Source organism: Stigmatopora argus, chromosome 10, assembly GCF_051989625.1.
Source record: "Stigmatopora argus isolate UIUO_Sarg chromosome 10, RoL_Sarg_1.0, whole genome shotgun sequence".
Classification (NCBI taxonomy): Eukaryota; Metazoa; Chordata; class Actinopteri; order Syngnathiformes; family Syngnathidae; genus Stigmatopora; species Stigmatopora argus.
Genome location: NC_135396.1, coordinates 7711257 through 7736691, shown reverse-complemented (window position 1 = coordinate 7736691; position 25435 = coordinate 7711257). Strand labels below are relative to the sequence as shown.

The 25435-nt window shown below is 39.0% G+C and overlaps 5 protein-coding genes and 2 long non-coding RNA genes across 12 annotated transcripts in view; 4 read left to right on the top strand and 3 right to left on the bottom strand.

The window, feature by feature from the left end:
• Positions 1–7934, top strand: part of schip1 (schwannomin interacting protein 1) — a 168498-nt gene extending 160564 nt beyond the window's left edge. For all 4 annotated transcript variants that reach the window (XM_077612362.1, XM_077612363.1, XM_077612365.1 and 1 more), the window contains 5 exons: positions 2602–2719; positions 3414–3611; positions 5739–5862; positions 6289–6382; positions 7059–7934. In XM_077612362.1, the coding sequence (XP_077468488.1) occupies positions 2602–2719; positions 3414–3611; positions 5739–5862; positions 6289–6382; positions 7059–7110 (586 nt within the window). In that variant the 3' untranslated portion in view covers positions 7111–7934. The remainder of the gene's footprint in view (positions 1–2601; positions 2720–3413; positions 3612–5738; positions 5863–6288; positions 6383–7058) is intronic.
• LOC144084071 (uncharacterized) lies at positions 1715–6433 on the bottom strand. Its single transcript, XR_013303714.1, has 7 exons — positions 6259–6433; positions 4430–4556; positions 4242–4359; positions 3377–3631; positions 2010–2191; positions 1864–1921; positions 1715–1775 (listed from the first exon to the last, which is right to left on the bottom strand). It is a non-coding gene; the product is annotated as an uncharacterized LOC144084071 (long non-coding RNA).
• Positions 7139–20969, bottom strand: LOC144084072 (uncharacterized). 3 transcript variants are annotated; one of them, XR_013303717.1, is made up of 4 exons: positions 20660–20969; positions 14561–14628; positions 9435–9541; positions 7139–7325 (listed from the first exon to the last, which is right to left on the bottom strand). It is a non-coding gene; the product is annotated as an uncharacterized LOC144084072 (long non-coding RNA). The 3 variants fall into 3 exon arrangements; XR_013303716.1 differs by lacking the exon at positions 20660–20969 and adding an exon at positions 16672–16796; XR_013303715.1 differs by lacking the exon at positions 20660–20969 and adding an exon at positions 15183–15228.
• il12a (interleukin 12a) lies at positions 9620–11059 on the top strand. The gene is made up of 7 exons (XM_077611578.1): positions 9620–9638; positions 9724–9878; positions 9987–10076; positions 10366–10407; positions 10538–10675; positions 10766–10813; positions 10919–11059. The coding sequence occupies exons 1-7, from the start codon at positions 9620–9622 to the stop codon at positions 11057–11059; spliced, it is 633 nt and encodes a 210-aa protein (XP_077467704.1).
• LOC144084085 (uncharacterized) lies at positions 12493–14173 on the top strand. Its single transcript, XM_077612402.1, has 4 exons — positions 12493–12635; positions 12727–12835; positions 13631–13705; positions 13794–14173. Exons 1-4 carry the CDS (start codon positions 12557–12559, stop codon positions 13843–13845), a joined length of 315 nt encoding a protein of 104 aa, XP_077468528.1. The 5' UTR covers positions 12493–12556; the 3' UTR covers positions 13846–14173.
• A 650-nt stretch (positions 20970–21619) lies between the features above and the next one.
• c15h3orf80 (chromosome 15 C3orf80 homolog) lies at positions 21620–23601 on the top strand. The gene has a single exon (XM_077612366.1). It carries the CDS (start codon positions 21797–21799, stop codon positions 22487–22489), a length of 693 nt encoding a protein of 230 aa, XP_077468492.1. The 5' UTR covers positions 21620–21796; the 3' UTR covers positions 22490–23601.
• The window catches only part of ift80 (intraflagellar transport 80 homolog (Chlamydomonas)), a 29487-nt gene continuing 27417 nt past the window's right edge, over positions 23366–25435 (bottom strand). Inside the window, exons 18-20 of the mRNA XM_077612361.1 lie at positions 25130–25302; positions 24925–25048; positions 23366–24806 (exon numbers count right to left, since the gene is read on the bottom strand). Of these exons, the coding sequence (XP_077468487.1) occupies positions 24696–24806; positions 24925–25048; positions 25130–25302 (408 nt within the window). The 3' untranslated portion in view covers positions 23366–24695. The remainder of the gene's footprint in view (positions 24807–24924; positions 25049–25129; positions 25303–25435) is intronic.

Here is a 25435-nt window from a genome sequence, read left to right as displayed (position 1 = left end):
CTTTACAGTGGTGCAGTGGCAAAGACAATGGGTCAGAACTTCAGGTGGACTCAAGTTCAAATCAGAAGTGAGTTTGATTCCACTCTTTGCAATTCTCAAATTGTTTATTGAGGTAATTAAAAGGATAAATATAACTTCCAATCACATCATTTCAGAAGACACTGTGGTCCAGTGGCAAGAACAATGGGTTGAATTTGAAGTTGGACACAAGTTCAAATCTGGAGTGAGTTCAAGTCCACTCTTTGCAAATCTCAAATTGTTTATTGAGGTGATGAAAATGATAAATATAACTTCCAATCATTTCATTTCAGAAGTCACTGTGGTCCAGTGGCAAAGACAATGGGTCAGACAGACCTCAAGTTAGTGGATTTGACTGCCATGTGGGAGACTGGGGTTCGAATCCCGCTCTCGTTTGACTGATCACTACACTAGTAGTTCAGTAAATGGGTAATCCTTTTTTCATTAAAATAAAGACTTAGTCATTTTTTTCAGCAAAACTATATTTTCCGGTCAGCCTTCGGCTGACCGGAAGACAGTTGGGAGGGGGGATCCCTGGTGGTGTTCGACAGTCGGCCTGCGGCCGACTGCCGACACCACGCAGTCGTTGACTGGCGACACCGGGACGTGAACCATCGACACCCACGTCGCAGGCAGGTGACTTACCCACTGCACCACGAGGCGGCCCGCCTATATATGATTGGAAGTTATATTTATCCTTTTCATTACCTAAATAAACAATTTGAGAATTGCAAAGAGTAGAATTGAACTCATTCCTGTTTTGTACTTGAGTCCACCTGAAGTTCTGACCCATTGTCTTTGCCACTGGACCACAGTGACTTCTGAAATGATGTGATTGGAAGTTATACTTATCCTTTTCATTACCCAAATAAACAATTTGAGAATTGCAAAGAGTGGAATTGAACTCACTCCTGATTTGAACTTGAGTCCACCTGAAGTTATGACCCATTGTCTTTGCCACTGGACCACAGTGACTTCTGAAATGATGTAATTGGAAGTTATATCTATCCTTTTCATTACCTCAATAAACAATTTGAGAATTGCAAAGAGTGGAATTGAACTCATTCCTGATTTGAACTTGAGTCCACCTGAAGTTCTGACCCATTGTCTTTGCCACTGGACCACAGTGATTTCTGAAATGATGTGATTGGAAGTTATACTTATCCTTTTCATTACCCAAATAAACAATTTGAGAATTGCAAAGAGTGGAATTGAACTCACTCCTGATTTGAACTTGAGTCCACCTGAAGTTCTGACCCATTGTCTTTGCCACTGGACCACAGTGACTTCTGAAATGATGTAATTGGAAGTTATATCTATCCTTTTCATTACCTCAATAAACAATTTGAGAATTGCAAAGAGTGGAATTGAACTCATTCCTGATTTGAACTTGAGTCCACCTGAAGTTCTGACCCATTGTCTTTGCCACTGGACCACAGTGACTTATGAAATGATGTAATTGGAAGTTATATCTATCCTTTTCATTACCTCAATAAACAATTTGAGAATTGCAAAGAGTGGAATTGAACTCATTCCTGATTTGAACTTGAGTCCACCTGAAGTTCTGACCCATTGTCTTTGCCACTGGACCACAGTGACTTCTGAAATGATGTGATTGGAAGTTATATCTATCCTTTTCATTACCTCAATAAACAATTTGAGAATTGCAAAGAGTGGAATTGAACTCACTCCTGATTTGAACTTGAGTCCACCAGAAGTTCTGACCGCTTGTCTTTGCAACTGGACCACAGTGACTTCTGAAATGAAGTGATAGGAAGTTGTATTTATCCTTTTCATTACCTCAATAAACAATTTGTGAATTGGAAAGAGTGGAATTGAACTCACTCCTGATTCCCACCTCAAGTTCTGAACCAATATTTTTGCCACTGGACCACAGCAATAACTAGGAGAAGAATCAGAAGTCAGATTTATTCTCCGACTTTCTTAGCCTTACTATACTATGTCGATTTTTTAAAGAAAAAAAGCCTTACTCTATAGTATAGCACTTTGGTTTGGTTAGCGCGTCGGCCTCACAGTTCTGGATCATGGGTTCAATCCCAAATCGGTCCTCCTGTGTGGAGTTTGCATGTTGTCCCTGAACCTGTTTGGGTTTTCTCCAGGTACTCCTTGCACAGTGTGAGCGTGAATGGTTGGTTGTCCGTCTCCTCGTGACCTGCAATGAAATGGATGAATTTAGGACTTTATTCAGTTTTTCAAATTGTTTTTGTAAATGAATAAATGCATTTTCCCAAAACATGCAAGGCTGAGAACAATTAGTTAAATTAAGGGCCTGGTACATCCATTTTTTTGTGACATTTCAGTGTCTAAATGTAGTTCAGGACCATACTTGAATCGTCTCTTCCATTATAGAACTATGACTGCTTTCTAGAATTTTGTGTTTAGCTGCGAGTATATGTATGTATATGCACATTGCAGAAAAACACGTTTTGCCACAGGGTCTACAAATGTTCATAGCAATAACGACACTTCATTTGTTTACTTTTCACGCCGAGAGCTGTTTGTAATATTTCTTAAGATATCATTGTCAATGTGTCTTTCCTCATGTTCTCTTGCTTCCTGCAGGCTGCAGAGCGGCATGAACCTGCAGATCTGCTTCGTCAACGACAGCGGCAGCGACAAGGACAGCGATGCGGATGACAGTAAGACAGAGACCAGTCTGGACACGCCTCTGTCCCCTATGGTAAGCCCACCCAATCGCCGTGACACCAGAGCCAAATACCTCGATCGCTTGACTTTAAAAGGCTGTATGAACCTACGGTTTCACGTTTTCCGGCCAGTTAACCAATCCCTAGGCCGCAAACGAGAAAGGAATTGGAATACGCACAGAGCGATACGGATGGTTGGCCACATTATCCTCCTGTCTGGCTGAAACACAGTTAACACGGCGAGAGGAAAATGTTCATCCTTACTCCTCTAGTGATGTGCACCAACTCCGTCCACTCTTGCTCGTTTTTGTGTTTTTGCTGCTTTTCTGTCTTAATGATTTGGTGATTCTTAATGATCCCATTTACTTTGTGCTTTTGCTTTGTTGTTCTGTGGCCTTTGCGACTGTACTGTCTAACTTATAACTATGCCTTTCCTCTTGCCACTGTCACAATGAAATTTCCCGAATACGGGATGAATAAAGTTATCCAATCCAATCCAATTACCATATACTGTATGTACGTAATAAAGTAGGCTATGGGGGGAAAAATACAATATGACCAAAATTTAGAATTCTGTTTTTTCCAATCTCAATCTCTGTTAGAAGGCTTTCTTAGGCTTAGTGAGTTTAATTTGGATGGAAAAAAATGTTACTCAGGGTCTCGCCCAACTTGACAAATCAACTTTTTTCTACCTGTTTCTCTTTTTCCCCTCAACGCTCTCCGGTGCAGTCCAAGCAGAGTTCGTCTTACTCCGACCGGGACACCACAGAGGAGGACTCCGAGTCCCTGGAGGACATGGACTTCCTTAGTCGACAGAAGAAGCTGCAGGCGGAGGCCAAGCTTGCGCTGGCCATGGCCAAGCCTATGGCCAAGATGCAAGTGGAAGTGGAGAAACAGAACCGTAAAAAGTCACCCGTGGTCGATCTGGTGAGTGGAGTGCTGCTTTTCTTAGGAATGGATAAAATACTAACACAAAACAATGCTCAGTTATCATTGAGAATGTCAAAAATGTCATGTCATTGATATATGCAAATTTAGAACATTGTATCTGAAACACTTAAAAAAATTGCATTTTTTTCCATTACATCAAACTAGTTAAGACTTCTGTTTTCTACATTCATTTTATTCTAATTGTGTATTTTTTCCACTTGCCTAGTTCTTTTCAATTTTATGGCCCAATATATTGCTTTTTATTCAATGATTATTCATACATAGTGTCCTAATAAATTCTAATCTTGTTTAATCATTTTAATCTTGAAATTTCACATTATTAACAATGTCTAATGTCTAAATATGTATATAAATATATCTCTTTTTTCCATCACTGAGAAACTAAAAATATTCAAACAAAAATGTCAAATGCATATTAAAAAGTACACATACAATTTGTGCTTACCCTCATAAAATGTATTTTTTTGTTTTTAATATTTGTGTGCTGCTTGTTTAAATATTTTTATTTGAGCTACCTCATTAAGCTGTGAGCTAATCGCATTAAACCCTTGTAAAAGGTCCCATAAAAACTGAGCCCCATTAAATAGTGAAGACTTATATCGGTACCTTTATTGTGGCTCGAGGGTACCCGAATTGAACAGGCTTCATCTGTATTTTGACAATGTCACAGGAAGTCCACGTTTCAGCAATGTTCATCCGTATTTTGTTACATTTCTGCTACCTCCTGAAGTAAGGCACACAAAAATAGCAATATTTACACATGCATTCATGCGCGGACTGGTGGGTTTTAGTACTTATTCAGAGAAGTGGAAGAAGGCCGGCCCCGCTCCATCCATAATTCATCCAGAGCAAAGCATCGACTGGTGTATTCAGGAACGTTGCAGTGCTCAGCAGTCAGAAAGCTTCACTGTCACTCTCCCACTAAAACACACAAAGAATATTAAAATGGGTTAATGCCACAGTGTTAAAAAAAAAAAAAAAGCCCATTAAACTGCAATGTATAGTTGATATATAAAAAATGTAATCTGTTTTTTTGGTTGTTTTTCCACTTTTCAAATAATCAATTATGGCCATAGTTTTATTTTTACTGTCATCAATTAGCACAATGTTTCATGCTAAACTTTACAAGCAACACTCACAATCATACAACCTCACTCATTTTTATATACTATTTTTTACAACGTTGATTTATTATTATTTTTTTGTCTAGATCATTAGTCACTTTTGAGACCTGCAAAGTGCGAAACTGTAAAATAGTGCAGCTTTTTTGCATTATCGATGAGGTAAATGTGGCCGAGAAGACATTATGTCATGAAACAGGATGTAACCTCAATGAAAAATGAGTATCGCTTAGCTTGTCATTTCTATTTTGCTATGTGTAATCCTACAGCATGAGATAGAGAATCTCTTCGTAGTTCCTCAATTCGGCATTGACTCATGGTCTACACTTGATTCACTGGATATCAGCTTTTTGCTTATGGCAGAAACTCAACTTAACCACTCGTTTTTAGTGTGGTATGAAAACGGTCTCTTTGTGTCGAGCCGCTCAAAACCGAAACTGCCACAATACAAAAGAAAGGTTGCAGAGGACGTGCAAATATTGAAAGTGCCTCCGTGTTATTTATTTACCTTGGAGGCAAAGGTTGGGAATGGCTACTTGGTATCATGGATGTGTTGCCTCGCATGACATTTTGTTGTTGATTGGAAACGCGCAACAACGGCTGAATGGATATGCTCGCAAGTCGCTTTCTCACAAACTCTTTGACTGCGATTGACGGTGATAGACGTCCTGTCATGAGTCTCTTTTCACCTTTCTGCTGTGAATTCAAATGAGTCCAATCCATTTGAAGTGAATGGGTTGTCAGCCAATGAATGTTCGGCCCACGCTCAACTGGTTGTCAGCCAATCACAGGAAAGTAAAAAGATGTCAATTATACTATATTTTAGGAAGGAAGTCTCCACTGCTGCAAATAATTCAGTATTAGTTTTAGTTATTAACTCATTGTAATTTCATACAGTTTTCTTGCCCAGAACACATGATAATGTGTAATATGAAGGAAGCTTGCCTCCCTATGAAATATGCTTGTGTCCTTTGTCTGGCAGCTCCCACACATGCCTCACATCAGCGAATGTCTCATGAAAAGAAGCCTGAAGCCCACCGACCTGAGAGACATGACGCTGGGACAGCTGCAGGTTATCGTCAACGACCTGCACTCCCAGATTGAGAGTGAGTCACAAACGCTCTCTCTTTTAATTATTTATTTTGTATAATTATGATAACAGAATAACCCACTAGTTACAGCCCCCTACTCTAAACTTTAATATATTATTTTTCATCATATTATTTTACTTATTGCATGCTATTGGTGGCAATAGATGTTCAATTCTTTTGTACCAATGTAAATTGTATGGCATATTTTATATATTTCAGTGCTATTGATGACGCTAGACGTCTTAAAAATAAATAATTTGTGCAAGAAAGGGTTTTTTTCATTTAATCGTGGCTATATATTTAATACTATACTAATAATAATATTGTACATATATTTAGGTGAAATGGGTTGAAAAAACATAACATGGGGTCTTAAAATGTAACAGTCTGGAACTAACAGATGTGTCATACCTTCTCATTTTGCCTGTGCCATCCGTTTAGGTCTGAATGAGGAGTTAGTACAGCTGCTGGTGGTCCGAGATGAGCTCCACATGGAACAGGATGCCATGCTGGTTGACATTGAGGACCTCACCAGGTAAAGGGCGCTCATGATGAAAGAAAAATATGGACACAATTTAGGACCAAAGTTTTCATCTTAACTGTTAATAGACACATCAACTAGATTGGATTGAGATAATAAATTAAGCAATTTTTTCAGCAATTTTCATGAAAAAAAATCATTATTGGGATGCCATTTTAACTTAGCATCAGATTACTTTCGACACGCAACGTCATGTTCTAAATAAGTTTAGCATTTTGCACGTTTCTCATCAGTTTCAAGCAATGTCCACAAAACGAAAACGTCAAGAATAGTTGATTTGCTGTTTTTGTTTTTTTATTTCTTTGTAAGAATTTACCATTGAAAAAAAGGAAACCAATTAAAAACATGAGAACATTGGATAATATTGAGCTTCATTTTTGTATACATCGCCGGTAAACGCCACGAAGAAAAAGGGTCATACAATCTGAAAGATTTTTTTAGCCACTATGAAATATAGCATACGCTGCATACTTGTTTCAATGATCAATGAACTCATTTTATTTGTAAATTGTTTAGTTTTGGTCATTTCAACTTGAGTCAAAGTATCTTGCTACTACTCTGTCAAAGTCAAAGAATCAGCCGTAATAATGCCTCACTAATATATGAATCACTTTAGGCTTTTCTGTAAAATGACCTCATACATAGCATTTTTTGTGTGTCTCCCATCCAGGCATGCTGAGAGCCAGCAAAAACACTTGGCGGAGAAGACCCTGACCAAATAAGACGCGGTCCACCGTACCCCACCTCCACCACGAACGCCCGCCTGAACCAAATAAAGCCCTTCGTCAAACCATCTCACCTCCATCTAGATCCAAACTTGCCCGCTAGTTTTCCCCGCTGCTGTACCGCCGCCTTGTCCCACCTGCTCTCCAGCCTTCGGCCCTTCAATCTCCCGCCGGCATCTTTCATCTTTGGGGTGGGGGCGCGTCCTAATTCCCTGCAGGAGGAGGAGAGGAAAGGGATTGTGTATTGTCATGGATTCTGTCCCAGCTTCCTGTGCAGTGATCGGCCTTGCTTCGCTCTCGTTTCCTTACAACTTTCTACATTCGCCACTAAATTATTACTGTCAACTGCAAAAATTGTGGGGGAAAAAGTCAAGTCCTAGTGAAAACTTTAGTAGAAAGTCAAGTCTTAAGATTAAAAAAAAGAAGAAAAAAAAGAAACAACCCTGTATAAAAAAGATGGCTAATTACCTTTGGAGCATTTTAAGTTGGACTGTAAAGTATTTCAACTTGTTTTTATTCTGCACAAACAGTCAAAGTAGTTTTCAACTGAGAAATGTTTATTTGGAGGTGCTAAAAGAGTGTAAAGGAAACATGCCTGCCTTGTAGTGGAGTCGTAGCTTTTGGTAAAAAAAAAATACATTCACTCGAATTGCTCGTCAACATTTTGTGAATGTTGATTTTTTTCGGACACGAGTCATTTTCCAAAAAGAATCGATGTGTTAATAATCGTTTTCATCCTACTGTGTTCAGAAACTTTATTTGAGGGAAGAAAATGTTTATGTACAGAAATGTAAAATAAAGAATAAACTTTGTTTCCTATACTCTCGTCTCTACCGCAGGCTCATTTGCTCAACACTTCCTCATTTGCCATCCGCCTAACATAACGTGAATACAACCACAAGTCCTGACCACCAATGTTTACACCATTGTGCGAGTAATAATCGAGTTCCACTGGTTGAAGGCCAGGGAACTCCTGTTGAATGACACTTGCTCACTGCTTCCATTTCCCAGCATTCCTCACTGTTCTCACTCCCAGGCGAGAAGGCAACATACGGATCACTCTTGTTCAGTTTTTTTTTCACGTTATTTTTCTTAGGTCAAAAGAGACGATGTTGTATTTGAAGAATTGAGGAAATTTTCACTTTTATCGACAGGGAAAAAAAAAAGTTATTTTTTTTCTATTCCTTTACTAACCCTCAAAGTTCCATAAGACCAATGTAATTGCATACATAGACAGAAATGAAAGGTGTACATTAAATTAATAGATGAATTAACTCATTGACAGCAATATAAATCCAATCCATTTGAAGTGGGGGTAAATTGAGGGTTCATTCTCTGCCACCATCCCACTTCAAATGGATTGGACTTCTAATTGTGATAATCTCGTTTAAATTCACAGCCATACGACTGGACGTATATCATTGTCAATAAAGGTGGAAGACTTACATTTAAAATTGTACAAAAAAAAAAAAAAAAAATGGCTAAATACTATACAATTGAATACTGACTTCACCCTTGTTCGGATTGGACTGGATAACTTCATTCATCCCGTATTCGGGAAATTTCGTTGTCACAGTAGCAAGAGGGTGAGGATGCAGAAAAAGGAAAGGCATTTTAGACATAAATAGTAGATAGGTAATAAGTAAGTTAATAAATAAATACATGAATAAAAATAAATATAAATAAATAAGTGTGTTGTATATATATATATATATATATATATATATATATATATATATATATATATATATATATATATATATATATATATACACACATACATGCATACATACATACATACATACATACACACACTATATATGTGTATATATTGTTTGCATGCATCTACTTTTTGCATTATGTTTATCATTTTTGTATTCAACAGTATTTTAAGTAATAATTTTAGACATAAATAGATAGGTAATAAGTAAGTTAATAAATAAATACGTACATGAATAAAAATAAAAATAAATAAATGTGTTGCTGAAATATTTATATATATATATATATATATATATATTTATATATATATATATATATATATATATATATATATATATATATATATATATATATATATACATACATACACACTATATATGTGTATATATTGTTTGCATGCATTATTCTATTTATTTATTTTAATCCTAACAATATCACTTTTTGGGCGCCCCCTACAAAAACAAAATACTATTGCCTTTTAGGTGAATTTTACATATGAAACCAAACACTTCCATAACACCTCTTCACTACATACATGTACTACATTAGTCACCAATTTTAAGCCACTTTTTTTTAACTTTACTCTTCACCACACTTACTTCCTTTTTCTTCAAGTTTCAGTGAGGAGATGACATAGTAATCCATTGTAGGTTTTCTTTTGCTCACCAGCGACCCTCGAAAGCGTGGGTGGTACGGGAATATCCCCCTGAGAAAAATAAAAACAACACATATAAATATACACATGCCCCATCATGTAACACAGACAGTTCATCGAACATACAGGATGGCGAACATTAATTTGTGTGAGTCCCAGGAGGAGAAATAATTGCCGTTATTTGCCATTAGTGGATACAACAAGTTAGTTACATTGTGTTTTCTCCCATTCAGACATGATCAGCTGTTTACTCCTCACCTCCACACTGCACTGGACTAAAGTCACGACAATGCCGGTGAACAACCAGCTGAGCGTGGAAGAGTACTCAAAGTGCTCCCCCATTTTCAGGAGCCTCTTGACTAATATCAATGGACTTCTAAAGAAAAATGTAAGTACTTTTTTTTTTCTTTCTTTCAATCATGCTCATTATTATTGTCACCCATATATTGTGCATCCTTAAATGTCCTCATATTTTTTATATTTATCTTTTTAAAAGGACATTATGTGTTACGGCAACCCGTTGAAAAACACAAATGTGAGCAGCTCGGCTGAGACAGCACAAGCCTGCGCACCTAATACACGACAGGTAAATCTCTTCTAAAGTGAAAACTATTTTTTAATATCGTTCATAATCAGAATACTATTTTCAATCTGCTGTTCACGCCTGTTCTAAAGGTCCATAGCCAATAAGGAAGCTGTTTTTGACCTTTAAAAAAAATGTCCAAATAGCCCCCTATTCAAGAGAAGTATATACCAATACAACAAAAATAAAATTATACATATTACAGCCACTGATAAATGATCTATTTTGAGCACTTGAATACAGTAAAAGAAAGGAAAATATATTTTTCTCATGACTTTTTTTCCTATGCCAGAGTTCTACCTGCATGGCCCAAAGGAAAACACGCTTCAATGAGGTAATTGTATTTTTTTTTGCCTTGTTTAATGGCATTACACTTGAAAATCCCTTCAGTAAGAACACTTACACTGGAATTTTGCACAAGTATAGTAGCTCAATGGATACAATGCACTTTCTACTCATCACAGACTGAATGTGTGAAGAGCATCATGAAGGACGTGACCTATTACGATGCCCTTATTCAGTCATACCTTCAGGTGGAACACAGAAGTGCCAAAGAAGAGGAGCTTCTAAACTCGACTTTGAAAATAATCCACAACCTGAAGGTGTGCGAGACCTTGTTTTGGGAAGGGGTGGGAAGCTATCCAATCCATCATTCTAGGAATGCTAATTCCTTGTGTTGTTGCTTTTCACAGACCTGTTTCACAGGACTCAGAGTGACAAGATCGCTGAACTCTGAAGAGGTATTTTACCATTCCCTCTTACTAATAATCCATCATTTCAAATTGTAACTCCAAAGTATTTGATGACATGATGATTGCAAACATGTACGTTTGTGTGCTTTTCAGGAGGGCGTGCCCCACATGTGGGAAAACGACAGCTTTAAAGACCGAATTGCAATGTGCGAGATGATGAGAGGCTTCCAAATCAGAGCCATCACCATTAACAGAGCATTGGGCTATATCTCCTCGGGGGACCATCTGAAGTAAACATTTTGCTTTTTTTTCACCCCAAAGACGTGAAAAAAAATACTCTTAGGCCATGAAAATTCTAATTCAAATATATCTATCCAACAACATACTGAGCAAAACTGTATCTAAAATAATTCAATACTAAACATCAGAACACAATTAAAAGTTTAGCAAGCAAACAAAACATGATTATTCAATTAAATGTGTCACTTGTTGCCAGTTAGAGTTTATGGATTTGATTAGGATTGTCATTTATATATTTCAGTCATTCTTTTTTATATATATGCATATATGAATGTTTTTTTTTTACTTTATGGGGTTGGGTCAATATTTATAATTATATTTATTACAATTATTTATTTCCTTGTTTGGTTTGTATTTTTTCTTATTTATAATAAAGCTTTTTTGTACATCAAAATGAGTGATTTTTTTCCAAATGGGAAAAAAAACTACATTTCAGTGTAGTTTGAGGCATAGAAAGATCAAATTCCCTCATTTAAAAGATGCGCATGTTTTTACAAAAAGCAATAGAACGGAGTAAAAATTGGAAGTTACGGTCATGGTCTGGGCTCGTGAATTTGGTAATGATTTTTAAATTGTTGATGATTCATTGAAATGTCATTTACAAATCTTTTTTTTTTTTCGAGGGTTTTGGTCCGGGTGTGCTTGGTTTCCTAATACAGGGAAGCAAGAATTCAAAATTAAAAAAATACTTGACAAAAATCTTCTCAAACTAAACCATTGAGAGCAACACAAAGGCAAAGTAATCAATCAAAAAAACCATAAAAGGAAGAAAAGTATACTTCCTCAAACAGGGGAACGCATGGAAAGAATAAATCGCTTAAAAAAATAAAACATATAAACATACCACGACAACCTGACAGTCTAAGACAAAATACAACAAATGAGCACAAAATAAATTTGGGTTGTTGAACACTTTTTACTTGGAAAATGTCAGTGCAACACCCTATTGCATTGCTTAGATAAATCCAATATGAATCATGTGCTTGTGGTGTATTGAGCAATGTATTACACCAAGAGAGCAGTCATGATTAATGAAAATCTTGCTGCCACAGGCTTTAGAACACCTGTGTCCATTGCTTAGTTATCGTTGGTACTTTTATCTGTTATTGGAGGCTGTCACCCGCGTATTAAGACTGGCTACATGTTTTTGGTTGGGAAATCATTATTTAAAACAATTTTCCTTTGGGCGTTGTGTTCCTTTGCTTCACGGTTTCCGAAGTAGCGTTGTGAAACAGCACTACCGGCCTCCATCGTGCATCACGTTAGTCACTTCCATTGACGATTGCGTTAAGAGTTCGTAGGAAGAACGCTCGAAAAGTGAAAGCGCGTTAAAGCGGGAATGACTAACGCCAAGGCCACGCCACTTCTGCTTTTTTACGCTTAAATTTGACCGTCCCGTTGGTGTCGCTTCACACATTTCTCGAAGACTCAACTTCGACGAACCAAGGACAGCTTTTCAAAACATCCCCATCTTCCTGAATTATCGACAAAATGCTCAACACCGGAAGCCTTCAGAAGAGTTTGGTATTATTCATAACACTGGTCGTCGTGGGGACATGCGCGAAAGGACGTGAGTGGAAGATCTATTTTTTTCTTAGTTTTTTTTGTTCTACGCCTTGAGAGAAAATACTAAAATCATGTTTATTTGTCTCGTGGCTCAGCGGGGAAGGTGACCGAATGCTGTACGAAGGTCAGCAGTAAGGAGATCACGGAGGAAGTTTACGCATACCGAGTGGAAGTACCTCAACTGCCATGCATGCCCGCCGTCATGTAAGTACAACAACACATTAAGTAGCGCTAATGCATCTGACTAAGGTTCATACATATGGATACATTCAACACGTTTTTAATGGAATTAATTTGTCAATTTGGGTTGAAACCTTAAGAGACATTGGTCACTAAAGTGTTCAAAATGTATCATTAGCTTAACATATTCACTGTCAGTCAAAGTCAGTGTTGTGGTAGTAAAAGAGGTCAATTGGGATTGAAAAGACCTCTTGACGGCCAATCTATTTTAATTCCCAGTTCAAATGGATTGGATCTTTAAAGCTGCCAATGGCAGTAAAAGAGTCAAGCTATGCCAGGTCACTAGGAAATTATTAAGGAAAGCAAAATAAATACATAAAATTCACTGAGCCAAATATATTTGGGCCACGTTTGTTTAAAATTGTCCTCTTTTTTTAGAAGAAAAAAAGTTTTACAATTTGGATTTTATATAATGAACACTTCAAAATACAATATAGTTTTTAGAATAATTTATATTTTTATTACTCTTGGCTTTTTTATACTTTAGATATGTATATTTATTTAGGAGTGTCTTATATGACTAACAAAAAAAGGGGAAATAAGAATGATAATTCATGCAAAAAAGGGTTGAAACTCAAAGTATTTTTCAAATTAGAATGGACTTTGGCATATTTATTAAATTAATGTGATGAAACAACTATTTCTAATCAAAATTAGCCTAACTAAAATATTTGACTTGAATATTTAAGTCAAAAGAAAAGAAAAAAAACAAGATGTATATTATCTACATCATGATTTTAATGTGTTGTCTTCCACTAGCTTCTACACCGAAACTGACTACTACTGTGCCCAAATCCGGGCGCCATGGGTCCGCGAGAAGACCGCCGCCATTAGGTGAGTTCCACTTTCATTACCTCATCTTCCAATATTGCCTTTCACGTCATTTTCATCTTGCGCTTTCCCCCCCCCCCCAACCCCACAGAAAAGCGGCCATTGCTCGGGCTTTAACCACAAATGCGCCCCTGTCCAATTGAGTCTTCGCTATGGTCACACTGTGAAGATGCTGAGCGTAAAGCCTGTTTGGCGGGCAAGGATTTTGTCTCTTACAATTATTTATTATGTTTAATTTAAGGGAACTGATATTATTTTATTTATTCAAAAACATCTTTCACTTGTAACTTATTTTATGTCATCTTTAGGTCAAAAATGGCATTTTGTTATATTTTGGGAACCATGAAGTTAATGGTTAAATGAAGTTGAATTTTCTTGAATTGGTATTTTACATGTAAAACATTAAGCTAAAAATGAATAATAATACAGAATTCATTTAACTAATTCCAATGTAAAAATCCCAGCAAAACCACCCCCCACTGTTATTGTGTGTGTGAACACTACTTGCATTGAGAATTGTCAGTTTTTTTATTTTAAATTGGATTGGATAACTTTATTCATCCCGTATTCGGGAAATTATTATATTTCTTTCCATTGTGCTAAAGGGAATAAATATATTTATTGAATTGTATTGTTGTGTGGGACATCTCTATTTCCATCACATTTTGGACAAAAGCCAATCAACTGCACTGTACATTTTATAGTAGCAATACAGGTTTCACAAGTGTACATCAACATAGTACATGCAGAAAATGTAGCAAGTATATAAATCAATGAGAACCGCACAGTGTCTATGGAAAGCAACCCCTGATTTAGTCTAATCTGTTTAGAATGATAATAATGATTATGGCAAATTACCTTTGCGTAACTGTTTGGCTGTATACTGCACACAGATGGCCAGGGTGCACATAGACGAAAGAGTAGCACTGAAATAAAGCAAAACAGAGGCAAAAATAAGACTTTTTTATTTTTTCAAACCTTACAGGGCAATCATTTAAGACATTGACAGGATTAGATGTCCAATCCATTGTGTGTGAGTGGAGCAAATGAGAGTTCGTTTGCACAGAATGATTAGCATTTAGTCTTCTTGGATTAAATGAATTGGACATCTACCACCGTCAATGGCTTGCAATGACTTAAATACTATGAAAAATCATTTTTATCAACTTTGCATAGATCTATAAATGTAGTATTTGAAAATGTCCTAACAAACAAAAATAATTAGTAATTAAAAGTAGATCATGAAAACTCTTAGTTTTTAAATAACAAACATATCAATTCACCTATAAAGAGATCATCTTTAGTGTACAAAAAATATGAATAAATCCAGTTTAAAATGAGAAATTAAAAGATACAAGGTAATCAGACAGACACAGTTGAGTGCAGAAGCACTAAAGTAACATTTAATGACAAGGTGTTTCACACAATAAAGCCTTAGATTGAAAAAAACTGGGAAAAAGTCACAAAAAAACTAACTTACTTGGGGAAAATATGAAGGGAGGATATAGCACCAACCAAACACAAACATACACTGACCCAAGTTGATTCAGACACGGGGTTTAAATACACAGAAAGGAGTTGACAAGATAATTTGAAACACCTGGGTCACAAGTGGGAAGGCAAGCAGGTGAAACTATTGGCTAATCACATGGACCGGACACACAAGGGAAAACAGCCAAGCCACAAAAAGCCTGACTTTTGCTGTTCAAAATCAGAAGCAAAAAAAATCTCAATATTTATTCAAATGATGAATGTGTGTATTATGTCAGATCTGGCAAAATGTGAGTGTGGATGAAAAATGTGTGATCATTATAAGACTGTTCTCGCCCCATAACATTGTGAGGCCTTTTGGTTTGACCTTGAAGCCACTGGTGCGAAAGTGGGTCATTTTGAGCGCGAAAACGCCAGCATGGTATACAGAAAACCGCCAACAGATGTCAGTGCAGACAGCAAAATCAGCAGAGGAATATTGAAACGAAATCCATTGTGGACTGGCGGGAAGATCGTAGCGAAAAAAATATGTTGAAAACAAATCAACAATTAACAAGGAGGACGAGCATTGATTTACTTTACTACATTGATGGATCAGTATAGTATATTCACTTGCCAATGACTCCTTTAACATTTTTTTATGCTCAATCGTGCTGAAACACTGCTCTCGTCCATTTCAGCTCATCCTAATATTTTTAATTGAAGCCCATTGACTGCAAGAGACAACCCATTTATTTGAAGTGGGACATCTGCCAGCGAATTAAAATGTCTTCATTTACTGCCAATTATTTAAATTCACGGCAGAAGGAAGAAAAGAGGGCCCATAATTGGACACCTAAAATAATTTTATCGGGAATGAAATACGAAAAACAAGAATTTAACAACTAGGTTTTTTTTTATTAAATGAAAATGACGAGAGCAGAAAGGTGAAATAGTTTGATGGCATGCCGCAGGTCAAAGTGACCTAAAAACAGCTGTAGGCGATTAGATAAGAAAACTGGGTTTTCCAAATAGTGAGGCCGCAATTACCGCTCTAATGCATATCCCCTTAATACAGTGTTAAGGGGGAAAAGTACCCCATTCAGTAATCACTTTCAACATTATAGGGGTGCTGTAGCCACCCCTGCCCAACCCCTGGCTGGATCATTGGTAACTAATGTGCACTGATTCCATAACAGTACATACTATCCATGGTTTTACTGCATAATGGCATGGCTCAGCGTTTTGTTCCGCGTCATGACCTCTCTTTAACGTTTCCTTCTTTGATGCCTCATTGGACCCCACGGCCCTCCGGGGGCAAGTATTCAAATTGGCTCCCTCCCTTTTTTTGCAGTGACTCTGCATAGTGGAGAACAGGGATGGCAAGGATGAGGGTGCACGTGGGTGTTTTTGTGCGTATTTTTTTGGGGCGGGGGGCTCGAATTTTCCCTAGCCCTTAGCCTTTGGTTTGAAAGCATGTGGTAAAAGGGAAAGTTTACCCTACATGTAGTCTCCAGGTGTGTGTCTGCTTTTTTCCAGGATTCAGGAAGTGAGTCATGTCCAGCTGCTTGTTGGTGGATTGTCTTATAGACTTTGACGGTCTTTGTGGTTTGGTGACTGGCCTTTTTTTTATATGGTCTACAAAAAGATTGGTCAGAGTTATACTCATGTACTTTATTTGTACTAATAGGCAAAATGATGGCTAAAAGTCACCATAAATAGAAATGTACCTAAACAATAGGTGTATATTAAAGAATTACGATCAAGTATGTTTACTAAACGCTATTTTGTGGTTGATAAAACATTGCTAAGACCTGTGACCAAGTTAGGACGTCATACGATTCTACTTTGGGGATATTGCTTAGAAATATAAATACAATTGTAAGTATACATTTAAAAGTTTTATGCACTATTTTACAAGCTACTGTTGTACTTCATTTGTATTATCCTATTTCAGCAGGTCTCATTACTTTTATTTTTACTGCCCTTAAAAAACTGGAGTACCCGGAGAAAGAATATAATTCTACACAGGAAGATCAAAACCCACTCGGGACTGAATCTTCGGTTTTAGAACTGTAAGGGGGACGGTCTAACAATCGGTCATCATGCAGCAACTCTTCTTTATTATGTTTGCAAATGCTAACGTTTTAAAGGTACTTTTGTACAACTGGCTGGACGTAGCTAAGAATATGGCCTGTGAATGTAGTTTCCCCACCCATGCAAAATTCCTCCAGGACAACAAGACTTCAACAGACAGAAATGATGCTGACTCACATCATTTAATGCACTTCCCCATCAAAGAGGGGGCTGGGGCGTTCACAATATGGGAACGCTATAGAAGAGGTCATGTACGGTTATTCCCCACTCTGTCAAAAAACAAAGCTCAGCATAAGCTTCCCAGAGACGTTCCCCTGAGACACCCGCACTTTTGTTAAGATTTTTTTTTTCTAAGAGCTGTTTTCCATCTTATATAAACCCGTTAAGACAACATCTACACATCTGGGGGTAACCAAGTTTAAGTTGACAGGGTCCATCCAGTGACCTTGGTCCCTTGTCATATCTTTCCCATTAATCACATTGAGCTCCATTACACCCTATAAAACAACACGTATACTTTAAAAAATGAGCCCCTATGTAAGTGTAGTGGCTCTATATGCTAAAACAAGCACGCCTCATCCAGTTTGAAGACCTCAGAGTTAAGCCGGGTGATAAGACGAGAGTAGAGGAAGTACGTGGGTGTAAAATAGCTGCGGTGTGGGACTTTTCTGCCTTAGCACAATGGACAACTCACTTTGGTCCCTGCTTTCTATTAAGAGTTCAAGCTAATGGGAATACGCAAAAAGTCGATGACACCCACGAGCGGAGATCAAAAACTCAAAAACTTCTTGCGCTGCAAAAAAGCAGTACAAACATCCATCCTTATTTTCCAAGACCTACTGAGTATTGTCCAGCAAGAACACAGGCAGACTTTATAAAACAGAGACATTTCTCCCATTTACCTCTAAAACTGGTCTGATATCAAATTGAAAGAGGGGCATCACTGCCATCTACTGGCAGCTGTGAATCAGTGAAATTGCTTCCAAGCTTGCACATTGACAAGAATCAGACCCAATGGTAGTACTATATGACCTTATCCACTGAATCTCAAAGGTTTAATTTACTGTATTATTTAAGTAAAATATACTTTTAATTGAATCGACTTACAGGGTAGTTTTTTTTATCAAATTTGTTTGACTTTACTGGTGAAAAATTACATATTTTCACAGCAGTTTTTTTTATGTTAAAAGCCTTTTTTGTTGCTTTATTTGGATTTTCTAGTTTTTTTAATACATCTTTGTGCCTTTGATGCAACCCAAGCAAAACCCAGAGACTTTGACCGAGTTCATTATCAAAAAGTGTGGCCAAACAGGGCTTTCTTTGTTTCATAATTAATGCAAACGTGATAAGCGTGACATTGACCGTGAGGGTGGCCTGCGCATCAATGTCTCTGACAGATGAAAATGAATGTGGCCATTCATCATGGCACAAGTCTAATGGAGCCCATACGGCTGAATTATTAAAACACAACAAGAAACCTTTGTGCCAGATTAATGGAGCTGCACGTTTATTACGGCGCTGCACTACAGTCCGTTTTTAATAATTGCGCGAACAAGACGACTGCTCAAAATGATCACTTAAAATTTTACAAAATTGCTGACAAAGGGGGCACAATTGACCCATAGGCAACAAATTTGAGACCCCTGATTTAGAGTCTTTATCAAACTTGACATACAAGTTTGGGAATATGTACTTTGTAGATGCAGAATCTCTTAACTGTAAGGCAGATATGTTAACCACACTCATCAAGGAGTGGCTAAATATAAAAATAATGACATACAATGTTCCTTGTAGAATGATAGTTGAGGCATTTGTCGTCTGAATTTGTGTGTTTTTTTTATAAACCAAGCAATGGTGTGTTTCTGGTGAGATAAATGTCACTCTAGTATGGATGAGGAGTCATATTTGCACTGTAGCTAAGATGTTGGATGTATTTATGAGGGGAAGAAGCAGGAAGTGGTTAGTTAGAAGGGATTCGCGGAGGAGACAGTGACAAGCTGGAGGAAGTAGTTTATAGCTCAATATGATGGAAAACAAAGATGGCAAACACAGAGAAGCCAGCGTATGGAAATGACTGGCAACCATTTGGAAGCCATTGTTCTCTTTCCACTGATCTCAATTTTTTCCCCTCTAGCTCGAAATAGGCATTTTTCAACATGTTTTGAAACAGTTAAGCTGCTGAAAGCTGTGATTAAAAATAGCAGCACATGTCAATAAGAGCTGCGCCGAGAGGCGCAATGGCACGCATGCCGGGAAAAACCCATGAAGTTACAGTATATGACAAGGAGGGGGAAAAAAAAGATTTGTGAAGTCCCCATTCACTGCCAGTGGCTATCGATTGAGTATTTGTTTATTTGGTTAGACAGAAGCCCTGCTCGTGTTTCCGTAATTGAGGCAGAGTACAGACCAGAAATACGATGCTTTCTGAAATTGGGCTGCATCATACTGACCATCTGAAAAACTTTATGGTGCAAAGCTGCAGTAGTGGGATTTGCTAAATTGCGCATTGAAGAATAAGACTGTTGAGGTCATATCATGCCAATGACAATTTAGTCTTTGGAATGTCAAAAATAAACTGGAGCACCAGTATTTAATGGTACGGCAAACATCTGAACTTTAAGGAAGATGTGCTGACCTCTCATTCAATGGTGTTTGTGAATTAACACTTGGAGCGAGCGTCTAAATTGAACATTTACTTTTATGATTATGTTCAATGCTCTACAAACACATAGTCCTCAAGGGTGATACATCATTACAATGTTAGCTCAGACACTCTGCTAATGGGACTGGAGGGGGTTCATTACAGCCCATATGGAAGGAACGATTCATTTTTTATGAGGGGTAGATCCGTTGGCGCCTTGGATCACAAGCATTGACTTTGCTGTGGCCACCAAGCCTTTAGAGGGGGTATAAAGTAGCCAGAGAACTCTCTTCAGGGACTTCCTCCAGTGGTCAAATAGAAGACCCTATGCTCAAATACTCAGATTTACACGAATGGGGGCTTTGCATTAGTTTGGACGCCAGGCTAAAACTACTGGACTGCTTTAAATGGGATTTCTAGATAAACTGATGTCAACGTACAGCATATTTGGGGTTAAAACTTCATCTCAGCATCTCCTAACCTTGCTTTTACCCATGAAACAGGTCTCCATTTGTGTAATTCTTAATAAAGTATTTTTTATCGCCTCATTTTGTGGTAGTATAAATAACATTACCTTGTTGTTTAGTGTATTGTGGGATGCAGAAAATGTGCATATTAAAAGCATTATGTATTGGTTCTTTCTCCCGATAATTCAAATTTGGCCCTCAGTTGTTCTCAACTAATGCCCATTCTTTCAGCACATATCAGATTTCATGGATTTAAAAAGGAAATCATCAAAGTGACCTTACCTTTAAAGGATGGTACTGGACTGTGTGCTCAGTAGTCAGCGTGGTCAACTGTCACAGTGGCATTGCAGATTCAAACCCTGGTTGGAGAAGACGAAGAATGAGCATGGAACAGAGTTATGTTACGACTAACCAACACTACAATAACGTTTTGGGATAATAAACCAGTCTGCTGCATCATTTCTAAGTGTCTGTGATTCCCCCTCTATAATATGATCAAATGACATCATTTTGTCGCTAATACAAAATCACTTAAGAGCAGGAAATATCTTCTAAATCACCCCCATCAGTTTAGACAGGCTGGTTTCCAAGTGTTGCTATAGTAATTGTTTTGAACATTCATTCATTCATTCATTTTCTGAACCGCTTTATCCTCACAAGGATGACGAAGGGTGCTGGAGCCTATCCCAGCTGACTTCAGGCCAGAGGCGGGGGACACCCTATAACGATGGCCAGCCGATCACAGGGCACAAGGACACGGATAACCATTCAAACGCACACTCATACCTAGGGGCAATTAAGTGCGTCCAATCAGCCAACCATGCATATTTTTGGGGGGAATGTGGGAGGAAACCAGAGTACCCAGAGGAAACCCACATAAGCCCAGGGACAACATACAAACTTCACACAGATGGACCGACCTGGATTTGAACCCAGGACTCCAGAGCTGTGAAGCCGATGTACTAAACATTCAAGCCGCCGGGCCACCCGCAGTGTCTTATTTACATTTTTTTCCCTTAAATGATGGAATACCTAAATTTCAACTAGACACTTCAAAGTAAATCATAAAGTCGTCTGAATAAATTACTATACCTAATTTTCTCCACTGTTACGTTGAATGGCTGGGCACGGATGACTTTGCGCTGGAAAGGGGACGTGATCACAACATCAGAAATTCATCATGCTTATCAATGATCCACTCCAATCACACAGGTCTATCGGAGAGGGAGGGGTTGGGGATGAGGAAGAGGAAGAGGAGGATAGAAAGGATGAAGAAGGGAGGCTGGGTGCACCTGCTGCCCCGCGCCTCACTGCAGTGAGTCGGAGAAGAACCCACGGGTACGAAAGGAGCACCTGCCTTTCCCGGTGAACGATTAGCCGGGCGGGGGTCCACAACCGGCACAACATCTGGCGGCAAAGATGCCCCGTCGTTGGGGCGGAGGCGGTGGAAACACGGGCACCCTTTTCTCGGCGTGCCTCTTCTCCGTGTGTCAAGCTCTGCGGAACTGCGGGGAGGTCCATTGCGGAGACGGGCAACAGTGCTGCCCGCCCATCGGTGCCGGGAACGGGAGCAATAACGGCGGCGGCGGCGGTGGAGGAGGCGGCGGCGTAGACGGAGGCGCGACGGTTCGCTGCTGCAAGCTCCCGATCCACGTCTTCTTCGACAACGTGGGCTGGTTCACGCGAAAGTTGTCCGGCATCCTCATCCTGTTGCTGCTCTTCGCCATGGGCTACTTCATCCAGAGAATCGTGTGCCCGCGACCGCGCCGACACCCGCACCAGGACCGCGGGGAGGAGCCCTCGCTCTTCCACGGTCACACGTCCGCCTCCCAGGACACTTTACTGGACCGCTACCCCGAGTGTAATCCGGTGGATTTCGCCTCAGCCAACCTGCCAGCATACGACGAGGTTAAATATTTGCCCACGTACGAAGAAAGCATGCAGGAGATGCACCGGGACCGCTCCGATGACAACTTGCTGGCCGACAATGAGACGCGGAATCCGGGAAGATGCAGAGCGGCCGGGACGGGGGCCGGAGACCTCAGAATGGAAGTCCTGGACAGTTCGGGAGGGCAACAAGCTGGCCCAAGGACATCTCGGAACTCTGTCTAAAGGAAACCACATTAATTGAGACAATATCCTGTAATTGTTTTTCTTTCAATTTTACTCTAAGTGCAATTTCAACGCCTAAGGTTGACAATAAAATACACTAGTAGAATCGAAATTCGTTATTAGATGAGCATCTAATTTAATGACATGATGGGGGGTGCTATTTGAAGTCAAATAGGAGGACATTGTCCACCGTCTTAATTGCGGTCATTTTGCTGCAGACCTTTTTAAGCATCAGATTTGTATTTAAAAGAAGTTGGAATAATCAGGAATAGATCAAATTCCATTTGAATTAAAATTGACATCTGCCAACATGAACACTTTTAACAGTCTGCTGTGCCTTACCCAGGAAGAGAGAAACAGGGGGTGGTTGGGGGAGCCAGGCACCATCATTCATTCTGCAGGCATTGCTGCCTAATGAAATATGAGGTGACCTTTTTGAAACAATCCAAAAACCAATCTTGACATCACATACATCACAGATCCAAGATTAATGTCCCGTTTACTTGGATTAAAAAAACAGGAGAATGCCATTTACTTAGTGTGTCATACATAGAAAAACAACTTATTCGCCGCTCAAGAACATTTACCAATTAGAGACCATCCGGGTTTCCTTTTCAGAACGGTGCAGCTGAGAGTGTGATTGCACTGCCTCATGTAATCCAACACTGGCTGACCATGACTGATGGCCTTGCTCTGCCAGACAGAAATCAGTGGGTGGATGGGGTTAGCACTTAGATGCACAAATCCATGTTTAGAACCCACTTAAAAGCCAGATGAGAGGGGAGCGACCCCCGCAAAAGTGGTGATCACTTTACGAGGCGTAAAGAGGTGCAAATGCTTAGTGACTGTTTCGCATGTGGGACGACATGAGGGCTCTCAAGTTGCCACATGAAACTTTAATTAAGGGTCATATAAAACTGACATCTTCCCTTAGCAGTACAAGGGCAGAGTAATGTCTTTTTTTTCAAATGATTGTAATATGGAGACAAAACTTTTTAAAAAAGAGCATTCTATAATCACAAATGCAGAAAAAGCATGTGGGGAATTTCATCTACTAGTTCCAATGAACTAGTTATGAATGAGGATTACAATCATTTTACGACAATTGATGGCTAGGGAAACTAATATAAAATACTGTAAATTATAAGAGAATGCTATAACTTACAATATGGGAAGGAAATCCAAGAATATGATGAATTTTGGTCCATCAGTTTTATTCCCTTTTTTTTTAAATATAAATTGTAAAAATATACTATGAACAGATCACAACCATTAAGTACAGACTTATAAAGGCTGTTAAGGTGTATTCACACCTGCCCTTTTTAGCCCGTCGTGCACATCTTTTGGGCTGGTGTGAATATAAATCAGCGATCTTTGGTGCGGAACAAAAAGTTGTACCGAGACCTCGTCGCAGAGGTGAGCTCAGTTCGCTTCATGTTTGAAAGCGACCGCACCGGGTTTTGGACCAAAGCTGATATCACAGACCTATTTGCATCTTACAGGCTTCCGTAGCCTCAGCCATTATGGGAAATGTTGTTAGGTTCATCAGCTAACATGAAACTGGGTTCGACATGGAGTGATGAGGAGGCGGATGGTCTTGTAGACTATTTAAACATAAAAACAATGTTGCATCTGTACCCTCTGATTCGTCAAATGTCCCACAAACGCTTGTAGTTGGATGAAACATTTCAATCAATATGAGCATGAATGCTGCAAGCTGGACCTCCGTGATTGATTACTTCCGCAGGCATGAACGGGGTTTGCACATGCGTAGGTTTGTTGGCAAATCCTGTCTCGCTTGCAAAAGTTCCAATGTGAAAATGAACCACATCAAAAAAGTCATGGACCAAATGTATTTTGGGCCTGGACCGACAAATCAAGCTAAGCACTTTCTTGCTGTTAATCTGCTCTGAAACATTTGATATGTAATGAGAGGAAGGCCTCAATGGTGTTATTGCCATGGGGATGTTTCAAATGTCCACTTTCCAGGCACTGGAAGTGAAATGAATTCATAAAGAATTCGCTGAGGGACCATTCCTGTTCGGATTCAGATGAACTATTCTTGAATACTTGAAGAATAGCTCATGTTTGGGCCATCTTGTATTACGTATCATTCAGAAAGAATGGGGTTCTTGCTTTCGCTACATTGATTGTGGCGCAGGTGCCTCTAGATGCACACAAGGGAATAGGACAAGTCCTTTTGAAATCAACGCCGCTGGCCTAAGCTACTCTTGACAGACGTGCTAGCAGCCTTTTCTCTTTCTTTGGACAACTCCATCTCGATCTTGGCTTGGATTTTTTCCCAATCCACCTCGACCTAAAAGAAATAAATACACAAGAGACAGAAATATCCAGAAAAGCACCATTATAAACAGTTAAAGTGCAAGTAATTGCTACCCAAATCAATGAATGCAAAGCAGCAAATGACCCCTTACCCCTTCAGTGTACTTCAAGAACCTTTTATTGGTCTCTGTCCTGTTAAATGTCTGCAAGAACTTCCCCCTATAGGCAAGCACAGTGTCTACATGGGTTTTGTGCTTGACTGCCAGCTCGAGGGCCCTGAAAATAAAACAAGTGCTTCTTCACCTTGGATGCTCAACAAGTCAAAAAACATACAACGAAAACAAAACATGACTCTACCTGTCCCATTTGAAAACGTCAATATTGACTTGTATGGCCTGGTAGATAAGTCCAGCTTGTAACAGGGTGGCCTCAGCCTCTTGGACTTGCCCACTGAACAGCAACAAGTGTGCTAATGATGACTCCTTGGATGGCTGTTGCTTGATAAAGTGAATGTAATGCACTCGTGGCAACTGCGAAGCCAATGAAGAAAAGGAGTTGGTGAACAGGAAAAAGAAAAGATTAACATCTTAGCGCAGCAGCTCCCCCACTGTGTGTTCATTCCCCAGTGGCTCAAAAAGCTCTCCATTGACAAATCCATTAACG